The sequence below is a fragment of the Xenopus tropicalis genome, chromosome 7 (genome assembly GCF_000004195.4).
Source record: "Xenopus tropicalis strain Nigerian chromosome 7, UCB_Xtro_10.0, whole genome shotgun sequence".
Taxonomy (NCBI): domain Eukaryota; kingdom Metazoa; phylum Chordata; class Amphibia; order Anura; family Pipidae; genus Xenopus; species Xenopus tropicalis.
Window position 1 is genome coordinate 3670690 of NC_030683.2, and position 24983 is coordinate 3695672.

Consider the following 24983-nt stretch of genomic DNA (forward strand, 5'->3'; position numbering starts at 1 on the left):
CCTGTATAACTCAGCCGGGCAGCCTTGCCTTTATATGGGGGGACAGAACCCCTCAGTGACTGCTAATATCCTTATCATTTACAGTAGGGGGTACATTATCCCTTATAATACATGAGTGATACTCAGAGTTCCCTGTATAACTCAGCCTGCAGCCTTGTGCCTTTATATGGGGGGCACAGAACCCCTCAGTGACTGCTAATATCCTTATCATTTACAGTAGGGGGTACATTATCCTTTATTTATATACACACAATGTATACAACAAGTTCCAAATAGTTTTTAAACATCAGGACATGGTTGGTAATGTGTATAAATAGATAATATCTCCTATTACGTGTATATATAGTATAATATACCTGTCCTTTATATGAATTAAACCAATTAATATTTGTTTGGGGGTCTCTCTCCCTGTAGGGGTATGTATGTAACGTAGATATATATATATATTTGCTCCTGGGAGTAAGAGAGATAGTGAGAGAGAGTAAGAGAGATATAGTGACTCTGTTTCACTACTAGTTGAGGGTTTGTTACACCCAGTGGTTAACAATAAAGCTGGTTAAATCCCACAGCCTGGGGGGGGGGGAGGTCTGAGCATTTCCCTATTTCCTTAAAGGGGAGGGGAGCGAGCGGCACGGCAGGGGCCCCACAGGCGGCAGTTTGGGGGCAGAAAACAATCAGATTCAGCAAATGGTAACTCTATAACCGTTCTAATGGGGGCAACTTGCAGGGGTAACTGGATACATTGTACCATTGCAGGGGGGTTACGGTGTCACTACTGGGGGGGTTTGTGCTATTGCTGGTGGTTATTGTATCACTACTGGGGGTTATTGTATCACTGCTGGGAGTTATTGTATCACTACTGGGGGTTATTGTATCACTGCTGGGAGTTATTGTATCACTGCTGGGGGTTATGTATGTTATCACTGCTGGGGTTTTGTATCACTGCTGGGGTATATCACTGCTGGGAGTTATTGTATCACTACTGGGGGTTATTGTATCACTACTGGGGGTTATTGTATCACTACTGGGGGTTATTGTATCACTACTGGGGGTTATTGTATCACTGCTGGGAGTTATTGTATCACTGCTGGGGGTTATTGTATCACTACTGGGGGTTATTGTATCACTACTGGGGGTTATTGTATCACTGCTGGGGGTTATTGTATCCACTCACTGGTGCTATTGTAATTCACTACTGGGGGTTATTGTATCACTGCTGGGAGTTATTGTATCACTGCTGGGAGTTATTGTATCACTGCTGGGGGTTATTGTATCACTGCTGGGGGTTATTGTATCACTGCTGGGGGTTATTGTATCACTACTGGGGGTTATTGTATCACTACTGGGGGGGTTTTGTAGCTATTGCTGGGGGTTAGTGTGGGTTACTGTACCATTGTGGGAGGGTTACTGTACCATTGTGGGAGGGTTACTGTACCATTGTGGGGGGGTTACTGTATAATTGCTGGGGGTCCCCGGGTTACTTGCCACTACAGGCTAAGTGTCAGTTGCTCAGCAGCCCCCCTATTGAGTGACACAGACGGGGGCCGTATTTCTCCTGTTTGTTACAATGTGACAGCGACACTGTGGGTACTTTTATCCTGCACTGGGAGCACTGGGTGGGCTGGGAGCGCTGGGAGTGCTGGGGCTGAGAAATGAAAGTAAAAGTAAATGGAACTTTCCCGCTCTTGTGCCCCTGACGTAGCTTCCCTGCACCCACAGTCTGTTCCATACAACTACTTGTTAGTGTGTCCCCTGTGTGTGTGTGTGTGTGTGACCCCCCCTGTGTGTGTGACCCCCCCCCTGTGTGTGTGTGACCCCCCCCTGTGTGTGTCCCCTGTGTGTGACCCCCCCTGTGTGTGTGACCCCCCCTGTGTGGTGTGACCCCCCCGTGTGTGTGTTGCCCCCCCCCCCCTGTGTGGTCCCCTGGTGTGTGACCCCCCCCTGTGTGTGTCCCCGTGTGTGACCCCCCCTGGTATGTGTGTGTGTGTCTGTGTCCCCCCCCGTCTGTGTGTGTGTGTGTCTGTGTGTCCCCCCCTGTGTGTGTGTGTGTCTGTGTCCCCCCCGCTGTGTGTGTGTGTCTGTCCTGTCCCCCCCCGTGTGTGTGTGTGTCTGCTGTCCCCCCCGTCTGTATGTGGTGTGTCTGTGTCCCCCCCGTCCTGTGTGTTGTGTCTGTGTCCCCCCCCGTCGTGTGTGTGTTCTGTGTCCCCCCCCCGTGTGGACAGTGTGTTTCTGTTCGTCCCCCCCGTGTGTAATGTGTGTGTTGTGTGTTCCCCCGTCTGTGTGTCTGTGTGTGTCCCCCCCCCCGTGTGTGTGTTGTCTGTGTGCCCCCCCCCCCCGTGTTGTGTGGTGTTGTCTGTGTCCCCCCCCTTGTGGTGGTGTGTGCTTCTGCTCCGTCCCCCCCGTCTGTGTGTGTGTGTCTGGTGTTCCCCCCCGTGTGTGCGTGTTGTGTCTGTATGTGTCCCCCCCGTGTGTGTGTGTCTGTTGTGTCCCCCCCTGTGTGCTTGTGTTTGCCCCCCCCCCCGTGTGTGTGACACACTCATCTCTTTGTTTCAAGTCACTTCCCCCTGTATGAGCCAATCACTTCCTGGCTTCTTTCTTTAACGAGATCACCAAACAAGTGGATTTGCCCAATTGAGATTTGGCCAGATGTTGGTCGGGGAGGCCTGTGCCCATACAGCGGCAGATCAGGTGCCCAATCAGTCTGAAGGACCCAAATTGGCAACTGGAATCTGCCCCATGTGTGGGCACCTTGGGCCCCATGGCACTGCCTGCCCTGTATTGTATTTATAGGGATGGGCCCTGCACTCTGTATAAGTCATTATAACATTTCATGCGCCTAAAATTGGTGAAACTCAAGGGGTCATTTACAAACGTTCCCTCACTCCCCCGTGGGCCCCCCCCCCTGCCTCTGCTGATGAATGGGGGCGCAAGTGCCCCTCTGGCGCTGGGGGCTGCAGTGTGGGGTGAAAACATCTAATTTGGGTCCAAATTGCTCTCTGCACTTGTTTTTATAATGATTCCTGCTGCAAACTGCTCTACCTCCTCCCATATCAAGGCAGCGTGCTGATTGGCCAGGGGCATTTTATAAGGGCTCATATCTACCTGGAGGACTGGAAGCTTAAGTGCCCCCAAGTAATCCCTGTAGGGGCAGTAACCCCCTAAACTAGATGATATGTTCAAATGGAGATTTATGGGGTTATTCACTAATTCCCAGGGCAGTGGGAAGGGCACTGCCGGTGGGGGCAGATAGCGCTGCCGGTGGGGGCAGATAGCGCTGCCGGTGGGGGCAGATAGCGCTGCCGGTGGGGGCAGATAGAGGTGCCGGTGGGGGCAGATAGAGCTGGTGGGGCAGATAGGGTGCAGGCCGGCCCTGTTCTTACTGCTGGGAAACAGAGATCTGCAGATTCATTGGTGCTGGGGGGCCGGGGGCAAAGTGCAGCCCTTGTGAGGCTTTGAGATAAGGAGCGGCACAGAGACCGGTGAATCAGCAGAACCGCAATGTGGGACAGAAAGCGAAAGTGTTTTAAACTTTAAACCATTGATACTGAATAGAGCAAACCCTGCTGAGCTTCTATTTCCCTTGTCAGTATATTTCCCCTTTAGTTTTATTAATTCAAGTTCTTCATTTTAAATATCAGGAATTCAATTCTGCTATTATCTTACATTCCCTAACTCCAGCCCTAGCCCCAACCCCAACCCTAACCCTAATACACTAACCCTAACCCCAACCCTAACCCTAATACACTAACCCTAACCCCAACCCTAGCCCCAACCCTAGCTGTAACCCTAACCCTAGCCCCAACCCTAGCTGTAACCCCAACCCTAGCCCCAACCCTAGCTGTAACCCTAACCCTAACCCCAACCCCTAGCCCCAACCGCTTAGCGTAACCCTAACCCTAGCCCCAACCCTAGCTGTAACCCTAACCCTAGCCCCAACCCTAGCTGTAACCCTAACCCTAACCCCAACCCTAGCTGTAACCCAACCTAGACCCCAACCCTAGCTGTAACCCAACCCTAGCCCCAACCCTAGCTGTAAACCCTAACGCTAGCCCCAACCCTAGCTGTAACCCTAACCCTAGCCCCAACCCTAGCTGTAACCCTAACCCTAGCTGTAACCCTAGCTGTAACCCCAACCCTAGCTGTAACCCCAACCCTAACCCTAGCACCAACCCTAGCTTTAACCCCAACCCTAGCCCCAACCCTAGCTGTAACCCTAGCACCAACCCTAGCTTACCCCAACCCTAGCCCCAACCCTAGCTGTAACCCCAACCCTAACCCTAGCACCAACCCTAGCGTAAACCCTAACCCTAGCTGTAACCCTAGCTGTAACCCCAACCCTAGCTGTAACCCCAACCCTAACCCTAGCACCAACCCTAGCTTTAACCCCAACCCTAGCCCCAACCCTAGCTGTAACCCTAGCACCAACCCTAGCTTTAACCCCAACCCTAGCCCCAACCCAAGCTGTAACCCTAGCTGTAACCCTAACCCTAGCCCTAGCCCCAACCCTAGCCCCAACCCAAGCTGTAACCCTAGCTGTAACCCCAACCCTAGTCCCAACCCTAACCCTAGCTGTAACCCTAGCCCTAGCTGTAACCCTTACCCTAGCCCCAACCCTAACCCTAGCTGTAACCCTAACCCTAGCCCCAACCCTAACCCTAGCCCGAACCCTAACCCTAGCTGTAACCCTAACCCTAGCCCCAACCCTAACACTAGCCCCCAACCCTAGCTGTAACCCTAACCCTAACCCTAACCCCAACCCTAGCTGTAACCCTAACCCTAGCTCCAACCCTAGCTGTAAACCCTAGCCCTAACCCTAAGCCTACCCTAGCCCCAACCCTAGACTGTAACCCTAAACCCCCCCCCATTAGGCCCCAACCTTAGCTGTAACCCTAACCCTAGCGCCAACCCTAGCTGTAACCCTAACCCTAGCCCCAACCCTAGCTGTAACCCTAACCCTAGCCCCAACCCTAGCTGTAACCCTAACCCTAGCCCCAACCCTAGCTGTAACCCTAACCCTATCCCCAACCCTAGCTGTAACCCTAACCCTAGCTGTAACCCTAACCCTAGCCCCAACCCTAGCTGTAACCCCAACCCTAGCCCCGACCCTAGCTGTAACCCTAGCCCCAACCCTAGCTGTAACCCTAACCCTAGCTGTAACCCTAACCCTAGCCCCAACCCTAGCTGTAACCCCAACCCTAGCTGTAACCCCAACCCTAGCCCCAACCCTAGCTGAAACCCTAACCCTAGCTGTAACCCTAGCTGTAACCCTAACCCCAACCCTAGCTGTAGCCCCAACCCTAGCTGTAACCTCAACCCTAGCCCCAACCCCAGCTGTAGCCCCAACCCTAGCCCCCCCAACCCTAGCTGTAACCCTAGCTGAACCCAGCCCTAGCCCCAACCCTAGCTGTAACCCCTAACCCTAGCCCCAACCCTAGCTGTAACCCTAGCCCTAGCCCCAACCCTAGCTGTAACCCTAACCCTAGCCCCAACCCTAGCTGTAACCCTAGCCCTAGCCCCAACCCTAACCCTAGCCCCAACCCTAGCTGTAACCCTAACCCTAGCCCCAACACTAACCCTAGCCCCAACCCTAGCTGTAACCCTAACCCTAGCTGTAACCCCAACCCTATCTGTAACCCCAACCCTAGCCCCAAACCACCAAGCCTGAACCCTGCTGTAACCCAACCCTGAGTCCCACCCTAAACCCTGAGCCCCAAACCCTAGCTGTAACCCTAACCCTAGCCCAACACTAACCCTAGACCCAACCCTAGGCTGTAACCCTAACCCTAGCTGTAACCCCAACCCTAGCTGTAACCCCAACCCTAGCCCCAACCCAAGCTGTAACCCTAGCTGTAACCCCAACCCTAGTCCCAACCCTAACCCTAGCCCCAAACCCTAGCTGTAACCCTAACCCTAGCCCCAACACTAACCCTAGACCCAAGACTAGCTGTAACCCTAACCCTAGCTGTAACCCCAACCCAAGCTGTAACCCTAGCTGTAACCCCAACCCTAGTCCCAACCCTAACCCTAGCTGTAACCCTAACCCTAGCCCTAGCCCCAACCCTAGCTGTAACCCTAACCCTAGCTGTAACCCCAACCCTAGCCCCAACCCAAGCTGTAACCCTAGCTGTAACCCTAACCCTAGCTGTAACCCTTACCCTAGCCCCAACCCTAACCCTGGCTGTAACCCTAACCCTAGCCCTAGCCCCAACCTTAGCCCCAACCCAAGCTGTAACCCTAGCTGTAACCCCAACCCTAGTCCCAACCCTAACCCTAGCTGTAACCCTAACCCTACCTAGCCCCAACCCTAGCTGTAACCCTAACCCTAGCTCCAACCCTAGCTGTAACCCTAGCCCTAACCCTAGCCCTAACCCTAGCCCCAACCCTAGCTGTAACCCTAACCCTAGCGCCAACCCTAGCTGTAACCCTAACCCTAGCCCCAACCCTAGCTGTAACCCTAACCCTAGCCCCAACCCTTAGCTGTACCCTAACCTATCCCCAAACCCTAGCTTAAACCCAACCCTAGCTGTACCCTAAACCCTAGCCCCAACCCTAGCTGTAACCCCCAACCCTAAGCCCCGACCCTAGCTGTAGCCCCAACCCTACGCTGCTAACCCCTAGCTGTAACCCTAGCCCTAGCCCCAACCCTAGGCTACGGTACCCCTAACCCTAGCCCCAACCCCTAGCTGTAACCCTAGCCCTAGCCCAACCCTAGCTGTAACCCTAACCTAGCCCCAACCCTAGCTGTAAACCCTAGCCTCTAGCCCCCAACCACCTAACCCTAAGCCCACAACCCTACGCTGTAACCCTAACCCTAGCCCAACACCTACAACCACTCAGCCCCAACCCTAGCTGTCACACCCCAACCCACTATTCATGGAACCCAACCCCTACCGCCCACCACCCAAGCCTGTAACCCTAGCCTTGAACGCCCCAACCCCAGTCCCACAACCCTAACCCTAGCCCCCACCAACACCCTAGCTGTAACCTAACCCTCAGCCCCCAACACTAACCCTAGACCCAAGACTAAGCTGTAACCCTAACCCTAGCTGTAACCCCCAACCCCAAGCTGTTAAACCCTAGACTGTAACCCCAACCCGAGTCCCAACCCCTAAACCCCCTAGCTTGTAACCCCTACCCACACCCTAGCCCCCAACACTATCCAATGTAACCCTACAACCCTAGCTCTGTCACACCCCAACCCTCTTAAACCAGCTGTAACCGAGCTGTACCCCTCAACCCTAGCTCGCAACTTACCCTGCACGCCGCCAACCCTAACCCTGGCTGTAACACCTAACCCTTAGCCCCAACCTTAGCCCCAAACCCAAGCTGGCTAACCCTAGCTGTAACCCCAACCCTAGTCCCAACCCTAACCCTAGCTGTAACCCTAACCCTAGCCCCCAACCCTAACCCCCAACCCTAGCATGTAACCCTAGCACGCAACCCTAGCCCCAACCTAAGCTGTAAACTTCACCAAACCCTAGCTTGTAAAACCCCAACCACTAGCCCCAACCCTAGCTGTAACCCAACCCCTAGCTGTTAACCCTAACCCCAACCCTGCTGTACTTATGCCCCCAACCCTAGCGTAACCCCAACCCTAGCCCCAACCCTAGCTGTAACCCTTAACCCCAACCCTCGAGCTGTAGCCCTACCCTTACGCCCCAACCCAAGCTTTAAACCCTAGCTGTAACCCCAACCCTAGTCCCACCCTAACCCTCAGCTGTAACCCTAACCCTAGCTGTAACCCTAACACTAGCCCCAACCCTTACCAACCCTCAACCCTTGCTGCTTAACCCTACCCTAGAACCCCAACCCTACCCTAGCCCCAAGACCCTAGCTGTAAACCCCAACCTAGTCCCAACCCTAAACCCTAGCTGTAACCATACCCTAGCTGTAACCCTAGCCCCAACCCTAGCTGTACCCTAACCCTAGCCCCAACCTAACCCTAGCTGAAACCCTAACCCTAGCTGTAACCCTAACCCCCAACCCTCAGCTGTAAACCCTAGCCCCAACCCCAAGCCTGTAACCTTGCTTGAACCCCTTACGCCCAAAACCCTAGCTGTAACCCTAACGCCTAGCCCTAGCCCCAACCCCTAGCCCCAACCCAAGCGTAACCCTAGCTGTAACCACTAGACTTGTAACCTTACCCTAGCCCAAACCCTTAACCCTAGCCCTCTAACCCTAGCTGTAACCCTAGCTGTAACCCTTACCCTAGCCCCAACCCTAACCCTAGCTGTAACCCTAACTAGCCCCAAACCCTAAACCCTAGCCCCAACCCTAACCCTAGCCCCAACCCTAACCCTAGCTGTAACTCCCTAATACCCTAGCCTAGCCCCAACCCTAGCCCCAACCCTAACCCTAGCCCCAACCATAGCCCCTAACCCAAGCTGTTAACCCTAGCTGTAACCCCAACCCTAGTCCCAACCATAAACCTAGCTGTAACCCTTAAACCCTAGCTTGTAACCCTAAACCCTAGCCTTATCCCCAACCCTTAGCCCCAACCCAGGCTAACCCTAGCTGTAACCCCAAACCCTAGTCCCAACCATAACCCTTAGCTGTAACCCTAACCCTAGCTTTTAACCCTAACCCCAAATCCCTAGCTGTAACCCTAGCACGAACCCTAGCTGTAACCCAACCCTAGCCCCAACCCTAGCTGTAAACCCACCCTAGCTGTTAGCCCCAACCCTAGCATGCTAGCCCCACCCTAGCCTGTAACCCCAACACCTAGCTGTAAAACCCCACCCTAGCTGTAACCCCAACCCCTAGCGTGTAACCCACCCTAGCTGTAACCCCAAACCCTAGCTGTAACCCTAACCCAAACCCTAGCTGTAGCCCCAACCTAGCTCTAGCCCCAAACCCAAGCTGTAACCCTAGCTGTAAACCCCCAACCCTGCTTGTAACCCCAACCCTAGCTGTAGCCCCAACCCTAGCTGTAAACCCCCAACCCTAGCGTAACCCCAAACCCAGCTGTAACCCCAACCCTAGCTGTAACCCCAAACCCTAGCTGTAACCTAACCCACCCTAGCTGTAGCCCCAACCCTAGCTCTAGCACCCAACCCAAGCTCTGTAACCCTGGCTCCCCCCCCATAGCTGTAACCCCAACCCTAGCTGTAAACCCTAACCCTAGCTCCAACCTAACCGTAGCCCAACCCTACTTGTACCCTTAGCCCTTAACCCTAGCTGTAACCCTAAACCCTAGCTGTAACCCTAGCCCCTAACCCTAGCTGTAACCCTAGCGTAACCCTAGCCCCCTAACCCTAGCCACTTAACCCTAGCTGTAAACCCTAGCCGTAACCCTAGCTGTAAACCCTAGCTGTAACCCCTAGCCTGTTAACCTAGCTGTAAACCCTAGCCGTAACCCTAGCGCCGTAACCCTAGCCGTACCCTAGCCCGTAACCCTAGCCCTAACCCTAGGCCCTAACCCTAGACCTAACCCTAGCCCTAACCCTTAGCCCTAACCCTAGTCTGTAACCCTAGCCCTAACCCTAGCTGTAACCTAACCCTAGCCCCAACCTTAGCCCTAACCCTAGCCCCAACCCTACCCACCCTAGCCCCAACCCTAGCCCCAACCTAAGCCAACCTAGCCCCAACCTAGCCCTAACCCTAGCCCCAACCCCTAAAACAATACACTAACCCTAACCCAACCCTAGCCCCCAAAGCCCTAAGCTGGTGAACCCTAACCCCTAGCCCCAACCCTAGCTGTTAACCCTAACCCTACCCCAACCCTAGCTTGTAACCCTAACCCTAGCCCCAACCCTTAGGCTGTAACCCTAACGCTAGCCCCAACACTAAGCTGTAACTGCCGAACCCCTCAGCTGTAACCTCTCTCCCAACCTCTCATAACCCCCACACCCTAACCCTAGGCGAGCGCGAGCGCCTAGTTCCTTCTGAACCCTCACACCCCTAGCCGCCACCTCTAAGCATGTAACCCCTAGCACCAACCTAGCTTATAAACCTATTCTCAGACCCCTCAGCCCCAACCCCCTAGCGCCTTCGTACACCCCAACCGCTTCAACCCTACTACGAGCACCACCTGCCTGGTAAACCCCTTAACCTAGCTGTAACTAGCTGCTTAACCAACCCATAGCTGTAACCCCAAACCAACCTAGCACCACACCCTAGCTTAACCCGCAAACCCTAGCCCCAAACCCTAGCTGTAAACCCTAGCACCAACCTAGCTTTAACCCACAACCCTAGCCCCAACCCAAGCTGCTTAACCCTAGCTTGTTAACCCTACCCTCAGCCCCACCCTAGCTGTAAACCCCTAACCCTAAGCCCCTGCCCCAAGCCCTAGGCCCCAACCCAAAGCTGTAACCCTAGCTGTAAACCCCAACCCTAGTCCAACCCTAACCCTAGCTGTAACCCTACCTAGGATAACCCTAGCCCTAACCCTAGCTGTAACCCTAGCTGTAAGCCCTAGCCCTAACCCTAGCCCTAACCCTAGCTGTCTAACCGCAAGCCGTAACCCTAGCCGTAAACCCTAAGCTGTAACCCTAGCTGTAACCCTAGCTGTAAACCCTATCGTGTAACCCAGCCGTAACCCTGCCGTGAACCAGCCGTCAACCCTAGCTCCTCCAACCCTAGCCCTAACCCTAGCCCTAACCCTAGCCCTACACCCCTAGCCCTAACCCCTAACACGCCCTCGACCACCTAAGCCACACCCAATGAACCCTAGCTGTAACCCTAACCCTCCAGCCCCCAACCTAGCCCTAACCCTAGCCCCAACCCTAGCCCCAACCCTAGCCCCAACCCTAGCCAACCCTAGCCCCAACCCTCACGCATCCCAACCCTAGCCCTATACCCTAGCCCAACCCTAACCCCTAATACACTAAACCCCCAACCCCAACCCTAGCCCCACAACCCATCACGCTGCATAACCCTAACCCTCTAGCCCCAACCCATCAAGCACCTAAGTAACAACCCCCCCCTACCATAGCCCCAAACACCCTACTATCGACATAACTCACACACCCCTACACCTCCGCCACACCAACCCTAACCGCATCGTAACCCTTAACGCTAGCCCCACCCACACCCTAGCTGCAAACACACCTCAACCCCTAACCCCTAGCTGCTACCCTAGTTTTTTTTTCTGCCTACTACCCCCAACCCTAGCGTAACCCCCAACCCTCCACCACTCAGCACCACCCCATAGCTTCTACCCAACCCTCCAGCCCCTAAAACCCCTACAGCCACCCCAATCCTGCACCTATACACCCCCTTCCACACAGAGAACCCCCCACCACCCCTCCCAAGACATCCCTCACCCCCAAACCTAGCCCCCAACAAAACCCCATATGACACCCCATAGCCCCAACCCTAGCTGTCACCCAGCACCCCACCCTAAACACCCTCAGCACACCACACAACCCAACCCAGCCCCCTCCCCACACGACACCCTGCACATACACCCCCTCAACCACCCTCAGCGCTAAACCCTAGCCCCTGTTAACCCCAACCCTAGCTGTCCAACCCCAACTACAACCACCCTGCAGCACCCCACCCCAGCTCTCCCTAACCCCAACCCTACGCCAACAACCCCTCCACGGCTGTAACCCTCAGCACCAAACCCTAGCTTTAACGCCCAACCCTAGCCCCAACCCCCAAGCTGTAACCCTTAGCTGTAACCCTAACCCTAGCCCCAAACCCTAGGCTGTAACCCTAACCCTAGCCCTAGCCCCCAAACCCTAGACCCAACCCAAGACTGTAACCCTAGCTTAAACCCCAACCTAGTCCCAAACCTAACCTTCCCACGCTGAAATAAACACACCACCTATACCCGACGCCTCAGACCCTGTACACACCAATAACCCTAGCCCCAACCCTCACACACACTCGCCGTAAACTCCCTAACCCAACCGAGACCCAGCCCCACATAAAACCACCGTTAGCCCCCAAACCACTACCCTAGCCCCCACTACTCCACACCTAGCCCAAACCCTTAACCCTACGCCATGTAACCCAACCCTAGCCCCAACCCTAACACTAGCCCAACCCTATGTTAACCCTAACCCTAGCCCACCCTAGCTGTAACCCTAACCCTTAGCTCCAACCCCTAGCTGTAACCCTAGCCCAACCCTAGCCCTAACCCTAGCCCCCAAACGGCCTAGCTGTAAACCCTAACCCTAGCCCAACCCCTAGCTGTAACCCTAACCCTTAGCCGCCAACCCCTAGCTGTAAACCCTAACCCTAGCCCCAACCCTACTGCTAACCCTAACCCTAGCCCCAACCCTAGCTGTAACCCTAACCCTATCCCCAACCCATAGCTTGTAACCCTAACCCAGACTGCTAACCTACCCTAGCCCCCAAACCCTAGCTGTAACCCCAACCCTAGCCCGACCCTAGCTGTAACCCTAGCCCCAACCCTAGCTTGTAACCCTAACCCTAGCTGTAACCCTAACCCTTAGCCCCAACCCTAGTCTGTAACCCCAACCCTAGCTTGTAACCCAAACCCTAGCCCCAACCCTAGCTGAAACCCTAACCCTAGCTTGTAACCCTAGCTGTAACCCTAACCCCACCCTAGCTGTAGCCCCAACCCTAGCTGTAACCTCAACCCTAGCCCCAACCCAGCTGTAGCCCCAACCTGAGCCCAAACCCCTAGCTGTAAACCCTACTGGTAACCCTAGCCCTAGCCCCCAACCTAGCGTAACCTAACCCTAGCCCCAACCCTAGCTGTACCCTTGCCCTAGCCCCAACCCCTAACCCCGTAGCCCCAAACCCTAGCTTGTAACCCTAACCTAGCCCCAACACTAACTAGCCCCAACCCTAGCTGTAACCCTAACCCTAGCTGTAACCCCAACCCTATCTGTAACCCCAACCTAGCCCAACCCAATGAACCCTAGCTGTAACCCCAACCCTGTCCCAACCCTAAAACCCTAGCCCCAAACCCTTAGCTGTACCCTAACCCCTAGGCCCCAACACTTAACCCTGACCCAACCCATAGCTGTTACTGCGTAAACCCCAGCTGAACCCCAACCCTAAGCTGTGTAACCCCAACCCTAGCCCCAACCCAAGCTGTAAACCCTAGCTTGTAACCCCAACCCTAGTCCCAACCTAACCCAAAAGACCCCAACCCTAGCTGTAACCCTTAACCCTAGCCCCAACACTAACCCTAGACCCAAGACTAGCTGTAACCCTAACCCTAGCTGTAACCCCACCCAAGCTGTAACCCCAGTGTAACCCCAACCCCTAAGTCCCAACCCTACCCTAGCTGTAACCCTAACCCTAGCCCAGCCCCAACCCAGCTGTTAACCTAACCCTAGCTGGTAACCCCACCCTTAGCCCCAACCCAAGCTGTAACCCTGCCTGTAACCCTACCCTAGCCCCAACCTAACCCTGGCGTAAACCCTAAACCCTAGCCCTAGCCCCAAACCTTAAGCCCCAACCCCAAGCTGTAACCCTAGCTGTAACCCCCAACCCTTGTCCCAACCCTAACCCTAGCTGTAACCCTAACCTAGCCCAACCCTAACCCCAACCCTAGCCGTAACCCTAGCACCAAACCCTTAGCCCAACCCTAGCTGTACACCTCAACCCTAGCTGTAACCCCAACCCTAGCCCCAACCCTAGCTGTAAACCCCAACCCTAGCTTAACCCTGAACCCCAACCCTAGCTGTAAGCCCCAACCTAGCCCCAACCCAAGCTTTTAACCCTAGCTGTAACCCCAACCCTAGTCCAACCCTAACCCTAGCTGTAACCCTAACCCTTAGCTGTAACCCTAACCCTAGCCCCCAACCCTTACCCCAACCCTAACCCTAGCTGTAACCCTAACCCTAACCCAACCCTAACCTAGCCCCAACCTAGCCCTGTAACCCCCAACCCTAGTCCCACCCTAACCCTAGAAACTGTAACCATAACCCTAGCTGTAACCCTAGCCCAACCCTAGCTGTAACCCTAACTAGCCCCAACCCTAACCCTAGCTGGTAACCCTACCCTAGCTGTAACCCTAACCCAACCCTAGCTGTAACCCTAGCCCCCAACCCAAAGCTGTTAACCCTTGCTGTAACCTAGGCCCCAAACCCTAGCTGTAAACCCTAACCCTAGCCCTGCCCCAACCCTTAGCCCAACCCAAGCTGTAACCCTAAGCTGTAACCCTAGCTGTACCCTTACCCTAGCCCCAACCTAACCCTAGCTGTAACCCTAGCTGTAACCCCTAGCTGTAACCTTACCCCTAGCCCCAACCCTAACTAGCTGTAACCCAACCCTAGCCCCAACCCTAACCCTAGCCCCAACCTAACCCTAGCCCCAACCCTAACCCTGAGTGTAACCCTAACCCTAGCCTAGCCCCAACCCTAGCCCCCAACCCGTAAACCCTAGCTGTAACCCTAACCCTAAGCCCTATCCCCAACCCTAGCCCCAACCCAAGCTGTAACCCTAGCTGTAAACCAACCCCTAGTCCCAACCATAACCCTAGCTGTTAACCCTAACCCTAGCTTAACCCTACCCCCAACCCTAGCTGTACCCTTAGCACCACACCCGAGCTGTAACCCCAACCCTAGCCCAACCCTAGCTGTTAACCCCACCCTAGCTGTAGCCCCAACCCTAAGTCTGTAGCCCCAACCCTGGGCTGTAGCCCCAACCCTAGCTGTAACCCCACCCTAGCTGTAACCCAACCCTAGCTGTAAAGCCCCAACCCTAGCATGTAGTCCCAACCTAGCTGTAACCCCAACCCTAGCTGTTAAACCAACCCTAGCTGTCAGCCCCAACCCTAAGCTGTAGCCCAACCCTTAGCTGTAGCCCCAACCCTAGCTGTAGCCCCAACCCTATGCTGTAACCCCAACCCTAGCTGTAACCCCAACCCTAGCCCCCCAACCCCAGCTGTACCCAACCCTAGCTCTAGCCCCAACCCAAGCTGTAACCTAGCGTAACCCCAACCCTAGCTTTACCCCCAACCCTAGCTGTAGCCCCAACCCTAGCTCTAGCCCCAACCCAAGCTGTAACCTAGCTGTAACCCAACCCTAGCTGTAACCCTAACCCTAGCTCCAACCCTAACCGTAGCCCCAACCCTAGCTGTAACCCCTAGCCCTACCCTAGCTGTAAACCCTTAGCCCTAGCTGAAACCCTAGCCCTTAACCCTAGCTGTACTCTTAACCCTAGCTGTAACCCTAGCCCTAACCCTAGCTGTAACCCTAGCCGTAACCCTAGGCCTAACCCTAGCCCTAACCCTAGCCCTAACCCCTAGCCGTAACCCTAGCCGTAACGCCTAGCCCTAACCCTAGGCCTAACCTAGCCCTACCCTAGCCCCTCTAACCCCTAGCCCCTAACCCTAGCTGTAACCAGCCCTAACCCTAGCTGTAACCCTAACCCCAAACCCTAGCCCTAAACCCTACCCCTGCCCCAACCCTAGCCCTAACCCTAGCCCCCAAACCCTAGCCCCAACCCTAGCCCCAACCCATAGCCCCAACCTAGCCAAACCCTAGCCCCAACCCTAAGCCCTAACCCAGCCCCAACCCTAGCCCCCAACCCTAGCCCCACCCTAACCTAGCCCCAACCCTAACCCTAGCCCCAACCCTAACCCTAGCCCCAATCCTAACCCTAACCTTAGCATAGCCCTAGCTGTAACCTCAGCCCCAACCCTCACACTAACCATATCCCTACCATCAAAACACATTTCTGATATTCGTTACATAGTAGATGCGGTTGAAACAATACACTGGCCCATCAAGTCCAAATGTTTGTGCAAGTGACACCTGCCTAATGACACAGTGAAAAAACAAAGCCTCAAACAGTAATGAAACCCCGCCCCTAATCAGTAGGTGAGTGATTGACAGGATGATTAAGGACCACCAATCCCATTCAGGAACACATTGTTTGTGAAAAAGTCCAGCACAAAAATATTTAAAAAGTCAAATACAAAAAAGACCAATATAAATTTCTGCAGAATTCCATTCTCACAATATCCAGAGTATAAAGGTCATTTTTAAATGTTTTGACTTTTTCGCAAACAGCGTGTTCCTGATGGTGTCCTTAATCATCCTGTCAATCACACAAAATTGCCTAAGGTAAGTGCCGCTGTGAATTTTTTTGTTTGCTACCTGCCTAATGGCACACACGCACCCCCAAGGGCCCACGGCACACACGCACCCCCAAGGGCCCACGGCACACACGCACCCCCAAGGGCCCACGGCACACACGCACCCCCAAGGGCCCACGGCACACACGCACCCCCAAGGGCCCACGGCACACACGCACCCCCAAGGGCCCACGGCACACACGCACCCCCCACGGCACACACGCACCCCCAAGGGCCCACGGCACACACGCTCCTCCAAGGGCCCACGGCACACATGCAGCATCACACACACAGTACATTCCATTGTTTCTATGGTGCAGTTGGGGCTCCCTTTAGCTCACTTGCACCCCTAGATCAGTAGGAACATCAGGGTGAATGTGCACCCTACGTGAGTTCTATGCCAAGTTACCCTTTATTTCAGGCAAAGAAGTGAATTCTGGTCCCCCAGTCCCGGGGGAATGGCCAGCAAACACCCCTCTTGGCTTATAGAATAATTTACCTTCGCCCCAAGAGGCAATACAGTCGGTGCTGAACAGGCCGTGTGTGTCGGACTCGGTCTCCCAGAACCCACCAGAGAACCTGACAGACCCACTCTGGGCCCACTCTCACAGCAATTAGATTTAGATGCCAAATGGTACAGGTTTGTTTAGCATAGGTCTATGGGAGAAATAATCATGGGCTGATGGGAATGGGCTGGGGCCCACTAAGGCCCAGAAGATTCTCTGGTACCGTGACAGTCCGACCCATATCCCATGGGCACTGGATTCTGAGCTCTGTTCTCCTTGTTCCCAGATGGAGGAGCAGCCGGGGGCTCCGGTGCCCCAATCGGACACCAAGGAGGAGCCGGTCCCTGAGGAAGATGAAGATACCATCGATGCCAAACCCGACAGGAGCCAGAGATTCTCCCTATTCGGCAGGTGAGAGGAGAAAGTGACCTGTGGATCTGGGGGTGTTTTGCCCCCCAGTTTGGTTTCAACACAATGGGGGCTGATCTACTAACTAAAGCTAAAATGCAATGCAGCTACCCATGGCAACCAATCAGACCTTTGCTTTCGTTTTCTGTGTTGTATTGCTGATTGGTTGCTATGGAGACCTAACCTGAAATGTAACCCCAAGGTTAATAAATAAGCCCCACTGAGTAAAACCCAAGTATAATAGATAATTACGTTTTAATAAGTTATAGAATGGCCAATTCTAAGCAACTTTTCAATTGGTCTTCATTTTTTATTTTGTATAGTTTTTTTTTTTAATTATTTGCCTTCTTCGTCTGACTCTTAGCAGCTTTCAAATGGGGGTCACTGACCCCGGCAACCAGTAACTATTGCTCTGTAAGGCTCCAGTTTTATTGTTATTGTTACTTTTTATTCCTTATCTTTCTATTCAGCCCCTCCCCTATTCATATACCAGCCTCTCATTCAAACCCCTCCCTGGTTGCTAAGGTAACTTGGACCCTAGCAACCAAAAACCTATTGCTCTGTGAGGCTCCAGTTTTATTGTTATTTGTTACTTTTTATTCCTTATCTTTCTATTCAGCCCCTCCCCTATTTATATTCCTGTCTCTCATTCAAACCACTCCCTGGTTACTAAGGTAAATTGCACCTTAGCAACCAGATAGCTGCTGAAATTCCAAACTGGAGAGCTGCTAAAAAAAACTACCAATAATAAAAAATGAAGACCAACTGCAAATTGTCTCTACATCATAGTTAACTCAGAGGTGAACAACCCCTTTAGTGTAAGGGGCAGATTATTACACACATTAGGGCACTTATTTCGGGGGCTGTCGGTGCCCCATCATGGCTGCTGTGCTACCCCAAAATTACTTACTAAGCGATAGGCACGTCTGTACCCCTTGGACCCCCCGCAGAGGCTGCTGCTTTTATTGCTGGAAACTTTCCCTTGACCTCATTGCTTGGTATCTCAGAGCGGCCCCCAGGGGGCAGACTCACCCCAGTGTTTGCCCCGGAGGCTGAGAGCCGGTTGGATTACTGGGTCCGTGCAGAACAACCCGGCAAATTCTTTCTCTTGCTGCACCCAATGCCCCTGATTGCCACCATCCGTGTCCCAGTCCCCTATGGCTGCCGGTAACTGGGAACACTGGGTTCCAACCTATTGATTCGCACAAGGGGCAGGGGGGGCACTTTAAGGAGCTGGGCCCCTATGGGCCACCTTTGCACTAACCCTATACAGAGGGGCTTAAAAGAGTAGGTTGGTGCTTGAAGGGGTAGAGGGTTCCTTCTCATAGAAATATCTATAGGAAATGAGTTTCCCCTTTAAATTAACTCTTAATATGACGTAGAGAGCGATATTCTTGGTCTTCATTTTTTATTATTTGCGGTTTGTGAATCATTCAGCTTTTTGTTCAGCAGCTCCCCAGTTGGGAATATCAGCAGCTACTTGGTTGCTAGGGTCCAATTTAACCTAGCAACGAGGCAGTGGTTTGAAAGAGACCCAGGAATATGAATAGAAGAGGGCATGAATAGAAAGATAAGTAATAAAAAGTAACAATAAAACTGGAGCCTCACAGAGCAATAGGGTTTGGCTGCCGGGGTCAGTGACCCCCATTTGAACGCTGCAAAGAAACAGAAGAAGAAGGAAATTACAAAAAAATAAAAATTAAAGACCAATTGAAAGGTTGCTAAGAATAAGCCGTTCTATCTGGGCAATTCTTGTGCCAGTATTAGTGGGGAGATGCCCTCCCGTAGGGGCCATACATTGGCCAATTAGCTGGTACCTTGGCCTGGGGGGGCTCTTGCATCAAAATGGGTTTATGTGCATTTTATTAACTGTATTTTAATGAATTCAACATCCGTCTCTATATTGTATTATGAACACGTGTCCAGCACAATAAGGCAGCATGTTGGGGGGTGGGGGCAGGTTAGCAGCCCCTTGGCAGGGGGGTCCCAAGAGTCCCATGGCTGCAGAGGGGATAGGGCTTGTAGATAAGGTGGGCTGTGGGCGGGTTTTAGTGTAATGGGTGGGGTTGGGGGTGTAAAATGGGTTGGGTTTTTGTGTATTGGGGGGAATCTGGGCCAGGGTCAGCAGCCCCCCTGGCATTCCCAGTACCCAGATGCCCAAACGGACTGTGGCACCTTACAGCCCCCCTGGCATTCCCAGTACCCAGAGGCACAAACAGCCCCCCCAGCCCAATAAATAGTGACTGTCTGTGGCACCTTACAGCCCCCCTGGCATTCCCAGTACCCAGAGGCACAAACAGCCCCCCAGCCCAATAAATAGTGACTGTCTGTGGCACCTTACAGCCCCCCCTGGCATTCCCAGTACCCCAGAGGCACAAACAGCCCCCCAGCCCAATAAATAGTGACTGTCTGTGGCACCTTACAGCCCCCTGGCATTCCAGTACCCAGAGGCACAAACAGCCCCCCCAGCCCAATAAATAGTGACTGTCTGTGGCACCTTACAGCCCCCTGGCATTCCAGTACCCAGAGGCACAAACAGCCCCCAGCCTAATAAATAGTGACTGTCTGTGGCACCTTACAGCCCCCTGGCATTCCCAGTACCCAGAGGCACAAACAGCCCCCCAGCCAATAAATAGTGACTGTCTGTGGCACCTTACAGCCCCCCTGGCATTCCCAGTACCCAGAGGCACAAACAGCCCCCCCCCCAGCCCAATAAATAGTGACTGTCTGTGGCACCTTACAGCCCCCTAGAATTCCCAGTACCCAGAGGCACAAACAGCCCCCCCAGCCCAATAATAGTGACTGTCTGTGGCACCTTACAGCCCCCCTGGCATTCCCAGTACCCAGAGGCACAAACAGCCCCCCAGCCCAATAAATAGTGACTGTCTGTGGCACCTTACAGCCCCCCTAGAATTCCAGTACCCAGAGGCACAAACAGCCCCCCCAGCCCAATAAATAGTGACTGTCTGTGGCACTTACAGCCCCTAGAATTCCCAGTACCCAGAGGCACAAACAGCCCCCCAGCCCAATAAATAGTGACTGTCTGTGGCACCTTACAGCCCCCCTGGCATTTCCCAGTACCCAGAGGCACAAACAGCCCCCCAGCCCAATAAATAGTGACTGTCTGTGGCACCTTACAGCCCCCCTAGAATTCCCAGTACCCAGAGGCACAAACAGCCCCCCCCAGCCCAATAAATAGTGACTGTCTGTGGCACCTTACAGCCCCCCTGGCATTCCCAGTACCCAGAGGCACAAACAGCCCCCCAGCCCAATAAATAGTGACTGTCTGTGGCACCTTACAGCCCCCCTGGCATTCCCAGTACCCAGAGGCCACAAACAGCCCCCCCAGCCCAATAAATAGTGACTGTCTGTGGCACCTTACAGCCCCCCTGGCATTTGCCAGAACCCACAGATTGCCAGTCCGTGCCATCAATGCCCTCTGCCCAGGGTCCCAGATGAATGATGGGTTAATTATTGGGTTCCCTTTGTTGGGTGGGAAATTCCAAGGGGGGACTGTGACGTTATGGGGCGGAGTAATGTTGGCGGCGTGGCTTGTGGCATTGGGGGCAGGGCTATGACATAATGATTGGCCAGTCGCCATGGCAACCCTAGGCCCCACTGTTAATACCCGTGCCCCCCGGGTATATTATATTACCCATTGGGCTGGGTTTGGGGCACAATGCTGGGGGGGGTGTTACTGTGTATGGGGGGGGGGAGAAAGGGCGTCTCGGGACATTTAGGTTATTTACCTTTCCTGTCACGGGATTTGCACTTTGGTTACGAGTTTCCTTTGTGTTTTCCCTGGGATGGGGGGCAGGTGACTGGGGGGGGGACAGGTGACTGGGGGGGGGCATTTGTGGAACAATGAGACCAGTAAGATCCAGACAATAAGAAGGGACTGGGGCAGGTGATGTCTCTTCCTCTCATCTCTCTCCAAGAAAACCTTCTGTTCCCAGAATAAACACTGGGTATTTGCCTTTCTCTCTCCGGCCAATCAGCCGCCAGTATCCCTACTCGTAGCCCATGGTTACAGGAATGTTACAGGTAGGAATTTTGAGAGGGGAGATAAGATTTCATTTTTCTTTCCCCCCCCCAATTTGCTCAATTTGTCTGCTTTGTCCCCTCCTGACTCTGAACCAGGGAGTTTTTCCACCCAAACAGATCGGGAATATTATTACCCAACTGGTCTGAACTGGGACTTAGAATGGCCCCCCCCCCAGCCCCAATAATAGTGACTGTCTGTGGCAGCCTTACAGCCCCCTGGGCATTCCAGTACCAGAGGCACAAACAGCCCCCCCTCAGCCCAATAAATAGTGACTGTCTGTGGCACCTTACAGCCCCCCCCCTGGGCATTCCCAGTACCCAGAGGCACAACAGCCCGCCCAGCCAATAAATTAGTGAAGTGTCTGTGGCACCTTACAGCCCCCCTGGCATTCCCAGTACCCAGAGGCCACAAACACCCCCCAGCCAATACAACTAGTGAGTTTCTGTGCACCTAAGCCCCCCTGGCATTCCAGTACCCAGAGGCACAAACAGCCCCCCCAGCCAATAAATAGTGACTGTCTGTGGCACATTTACAGCCCCCTGAGCATTCCCAGTACCCAGAGGCACAAACAGCCCCCCCAATAAATAGTGACTGTCTGTGGCACTTAAGCAGCCCCCCCGGCATTCCCAGTACGCCAAGGGCACAACAGCCCCCCAGCCCAATAAATAGTGACTGTCTGTGGCACTTTACAGCACCCCTGGATTCCCATCCAGAGCACAAACAGCCCCCCAGCCAATAAATAGTGACTGTGGCACTTTAACAGCCCCCTGGCATTCCCAGTACCGAGGCACAACAGCCCCCCCCAGCCCAATAAATAGTGACTGTCCTGTTGGCACCTTACAGGCCCCCATGGCATTCCGTACCCAGGGCACAAGACAGCCCCGTCCCAGGCAATGAAATAGTGACTGTCTGTGGCACCTTATCATGCCGCCCTGGCATCCAGTACCCAGAGGCACAAACAGCCACTCCCACCCAATAATATGATGTCTGTGGCACTTACCAAAGCCCCTGGATTCCAGTACCAGAGGCACACGCCCCATCAGCCAATAAAAGTTGACTGTCTGTGGGCACCTTTACAGCCCCTGGCATTCAGTACCCAGAGGCACAATACAGCCCCCCAGCCCAATAAATAGTGACTGTCTGTGGCTACTTACAGCCCTGGATTCCAGTACAGAGTCACTAAACGCCCCCAGCCAATAAATAGTGACTGTCTGTGCATCCTTACAGCCCCATGGCATTTCCAGCACCATGAGGCATCAACAGCCCCCCAGCTCTCAATAAAAGTGACTGTCTGTGGCACTTAGCAGCCCCCCGGCATTCCCCAGTACCCAGAGGCACAAACAGCCCCCCCAGCCCAATAAATAGTGATGTCGTGGCACCTTACAGCCCCTGGCAATTTCCCAGTTCGCCGAGGCACAAACGCCCCCCCCCCCAGCCAATAAATACGTGACTGTCTGTGGGCACCTTCAGCCCCCGTGGCATTCCTCAGTACCAACGAGGCACAAACAGCCCCCAGCCCAATAAATAGTGACTGCCTGCTGCACCTTACAGCCCCTGGCATCCCAGTACCCAGAGGACAAACAGCCCCCCCCCAGCCCAATATAATAGTGACTGTCTTGTGGACTCTTAAGCCCCGGCATTCCCAGTACCCAGAGGCAAAAACAGCCCCCCAGTCCCAATAAATATGTGACGTGTGGTCCCTTACAGCCATGGCCTAGAGTTTAGCCACATGTAACAAGCACAGGGAACCCCAGTACTAGTAGAAACTATGGTAGTTAGCTGGCTTCTGCCCCCCCCCCCCAGTTACTGTATATAACAATATTTCAGTATATTTAGTGCGCTGATGCAACCCCACACATCCCATTAAGTATTAGCAGCAATTCACTTCGCAACCCAAATCCTGGCTGAAGTCCGCTCATCCTTGAACCATTCCGGAACGTTCCTGGCTGACTCAGCACTAAGCATTCGGTCTCGTTCCCTCATACAGTACTGTTCCTGTACCGTTCTCTTCCTAAAATTCCCCACTGCACCACATTTACTATAGCACGCACTTATATACAACCACCTACTATCACCCACGCTTACTATAACACCACTTATCTATACCCCACTTACTATAAAGCCACCTTACTATACCACCACCTTACTATACACCCACCTTACTATAACAACCCACCCTTACTTACACCACCTTACTATAGACACCACCTTACTATATCACCCACCTTACTATAACACCCATCTTGGTATTCACTCATCTTTGTTATTTCACCAGCTTACTGAATACACTCAAGCCTTATATAACACCCATCTGATGTTTTACACCAGTCAGTGGTGGACAATATCTTCCATGGCCTGGAAACAGGGCAGGGGGTTGGGTAGAGACTCCTTCCTCTCCCTCCGCTATTCATTTAAGCTCAACTCCTCTTCTCTTTTCATTTTCTCTCATTTGAGGGTCACTCTATTAGGCGCTTCTCCCCTGTTTCAAACTTCACATTGGGCGCATTTACCGACCTCACTGGCGCGGACCTCACAATTCTCTTGACATAGTTTCTGCCGGTCTTCCTTACTTCCTTTCGCTCTGTCCCATACCCTATTTGTACTAGTGATGTACCAGTACCTGTTACCACAACCCTAATGGCCCCTGCTGCCTCTAAATCCTCTCACTCACATCCCCTTTGGGTTCTCTGTGCTCTGACTCCCCTCTTCACATCTAATGAAACTCCCTGGATTTATATTCTACAAAATTGTTGTTCTACCTCCAACTTCACTATCCCCTTTCCTCTCTTCTGATCCTAATACTGCTCACATTTCAACTCTCGCTAACTCCCTCTAACCCTGCCTGCCCCCAAACATACACATACCGCACCGCAATCCTTAAACACGCACAATCTCTCTCCTACTTTGACTCTCTTCATTCTATACGCTGTGATCCTACACTGTCTCTTATTCTATCAGGCCCTCATCTGTCTCCACAGCACACACTCGCCTCAATGTGCTTGCTCTTCTGCAAGACCAAACGCGTGAGGCCCAAACCGCTCAACCCATGGCACCACTGCTATACCGACCATGGCACGCGTACTGCTAATGACCCACCTCTGGCACCTGGCTCAATAACCCACCTGGACCTGGCTCATACACCCTGGCCCTGTCATACACCGCTGCACGCTGCTCATACCCACCCCTGGCACAGCTGTTTCTGCATACACCACACTGGGCACCCGGCTCATACCCAACCCTGGCACCCTCGGCTCATACCCATCCTGGCAGCCCTGCTCATACGCCACGGCAAGGCTCATACCCACCTGGCACACTGGCTCATAACCCACCCTGGCAACCCCGGCTCATACCCCTGGGCACCTGCTCATATCCACCCGGCACCCTGCTCATACCACCCTGGCAACACTGCTCATACCGCCGCCTGGACCACTGCTCGATATCCCACCCTGGCACTGCTCATACCCATCCTGGCAACCCGGGCTCATACCCGACCCTGCACCTCGGTCATTACCCCCTGCAGCCTGCTTCATATCCCACCCTGGCAACCCTGCTCATGACCGCACCCTGGCACTCTGCTCATACGCCACCTGGCACCACTGCGCATACCCCACCCTGGCACCCGGCTCGATACCCACCTGGGCCCCTGCTCATCACACCCTGGCACACTGGCTCATACCACATGGCACCCTGCTCATACCCACCCTGGCACCCTGCTCATACCCACCCTGGCACACTGCTCATACCCACCCTGGCACCCTGCTCATACCCACCCTGGCACCCTGCTCATACCCACCCTGGCACCCTGCTCATACCCACCCTGGCACACTGCTCATACCCACCCTGGCACACTGCTCATACCAAATCCCTCCAAAAACAGTCACGTACACTTGAGCGCCGCTGGCGCAAATCAAGGTCAGAGTCAGATTTCTGCAGCTACAAATCTGCTCTCCTACAACAACCCCCCTCTGCCAAGCTAAACAAACCTACTTCACTGCACTTATTAACCCCCTCTCTAACC

The 24983-nt window shown here is 53.7% G+C and overlaps 1 protein-coding gene across 2 annotated transcripts in view; it reads left to right on the forward strand.

Moving 5' to 3' along the window:
• Positions 1–588: 588 nt before the first annotated feature.
• Positions 589–24983, forward strand: part of casp7 (caspase 7) — a 46776-nt gene continuing 22381 nt past the window's right edge. The window contains exons 1-2 of one of the 2 annotated variants that reach the window (XM_031905081.1): positions 589–690; positions 16799–16923. In XM_031905081.1, coding sequence (XP_031760941.1) covers positions 688–690; positions 16799–16923 — 128 coding nt within the window. In that variant the 5' untranslated portion in view covers positions 589–687. The remainder of the gene's footprint in view (positions 691–16798; positions 16924–24983) is intronic. The other variant, NM_001016299.2, reaches the window with a different exon arrangement.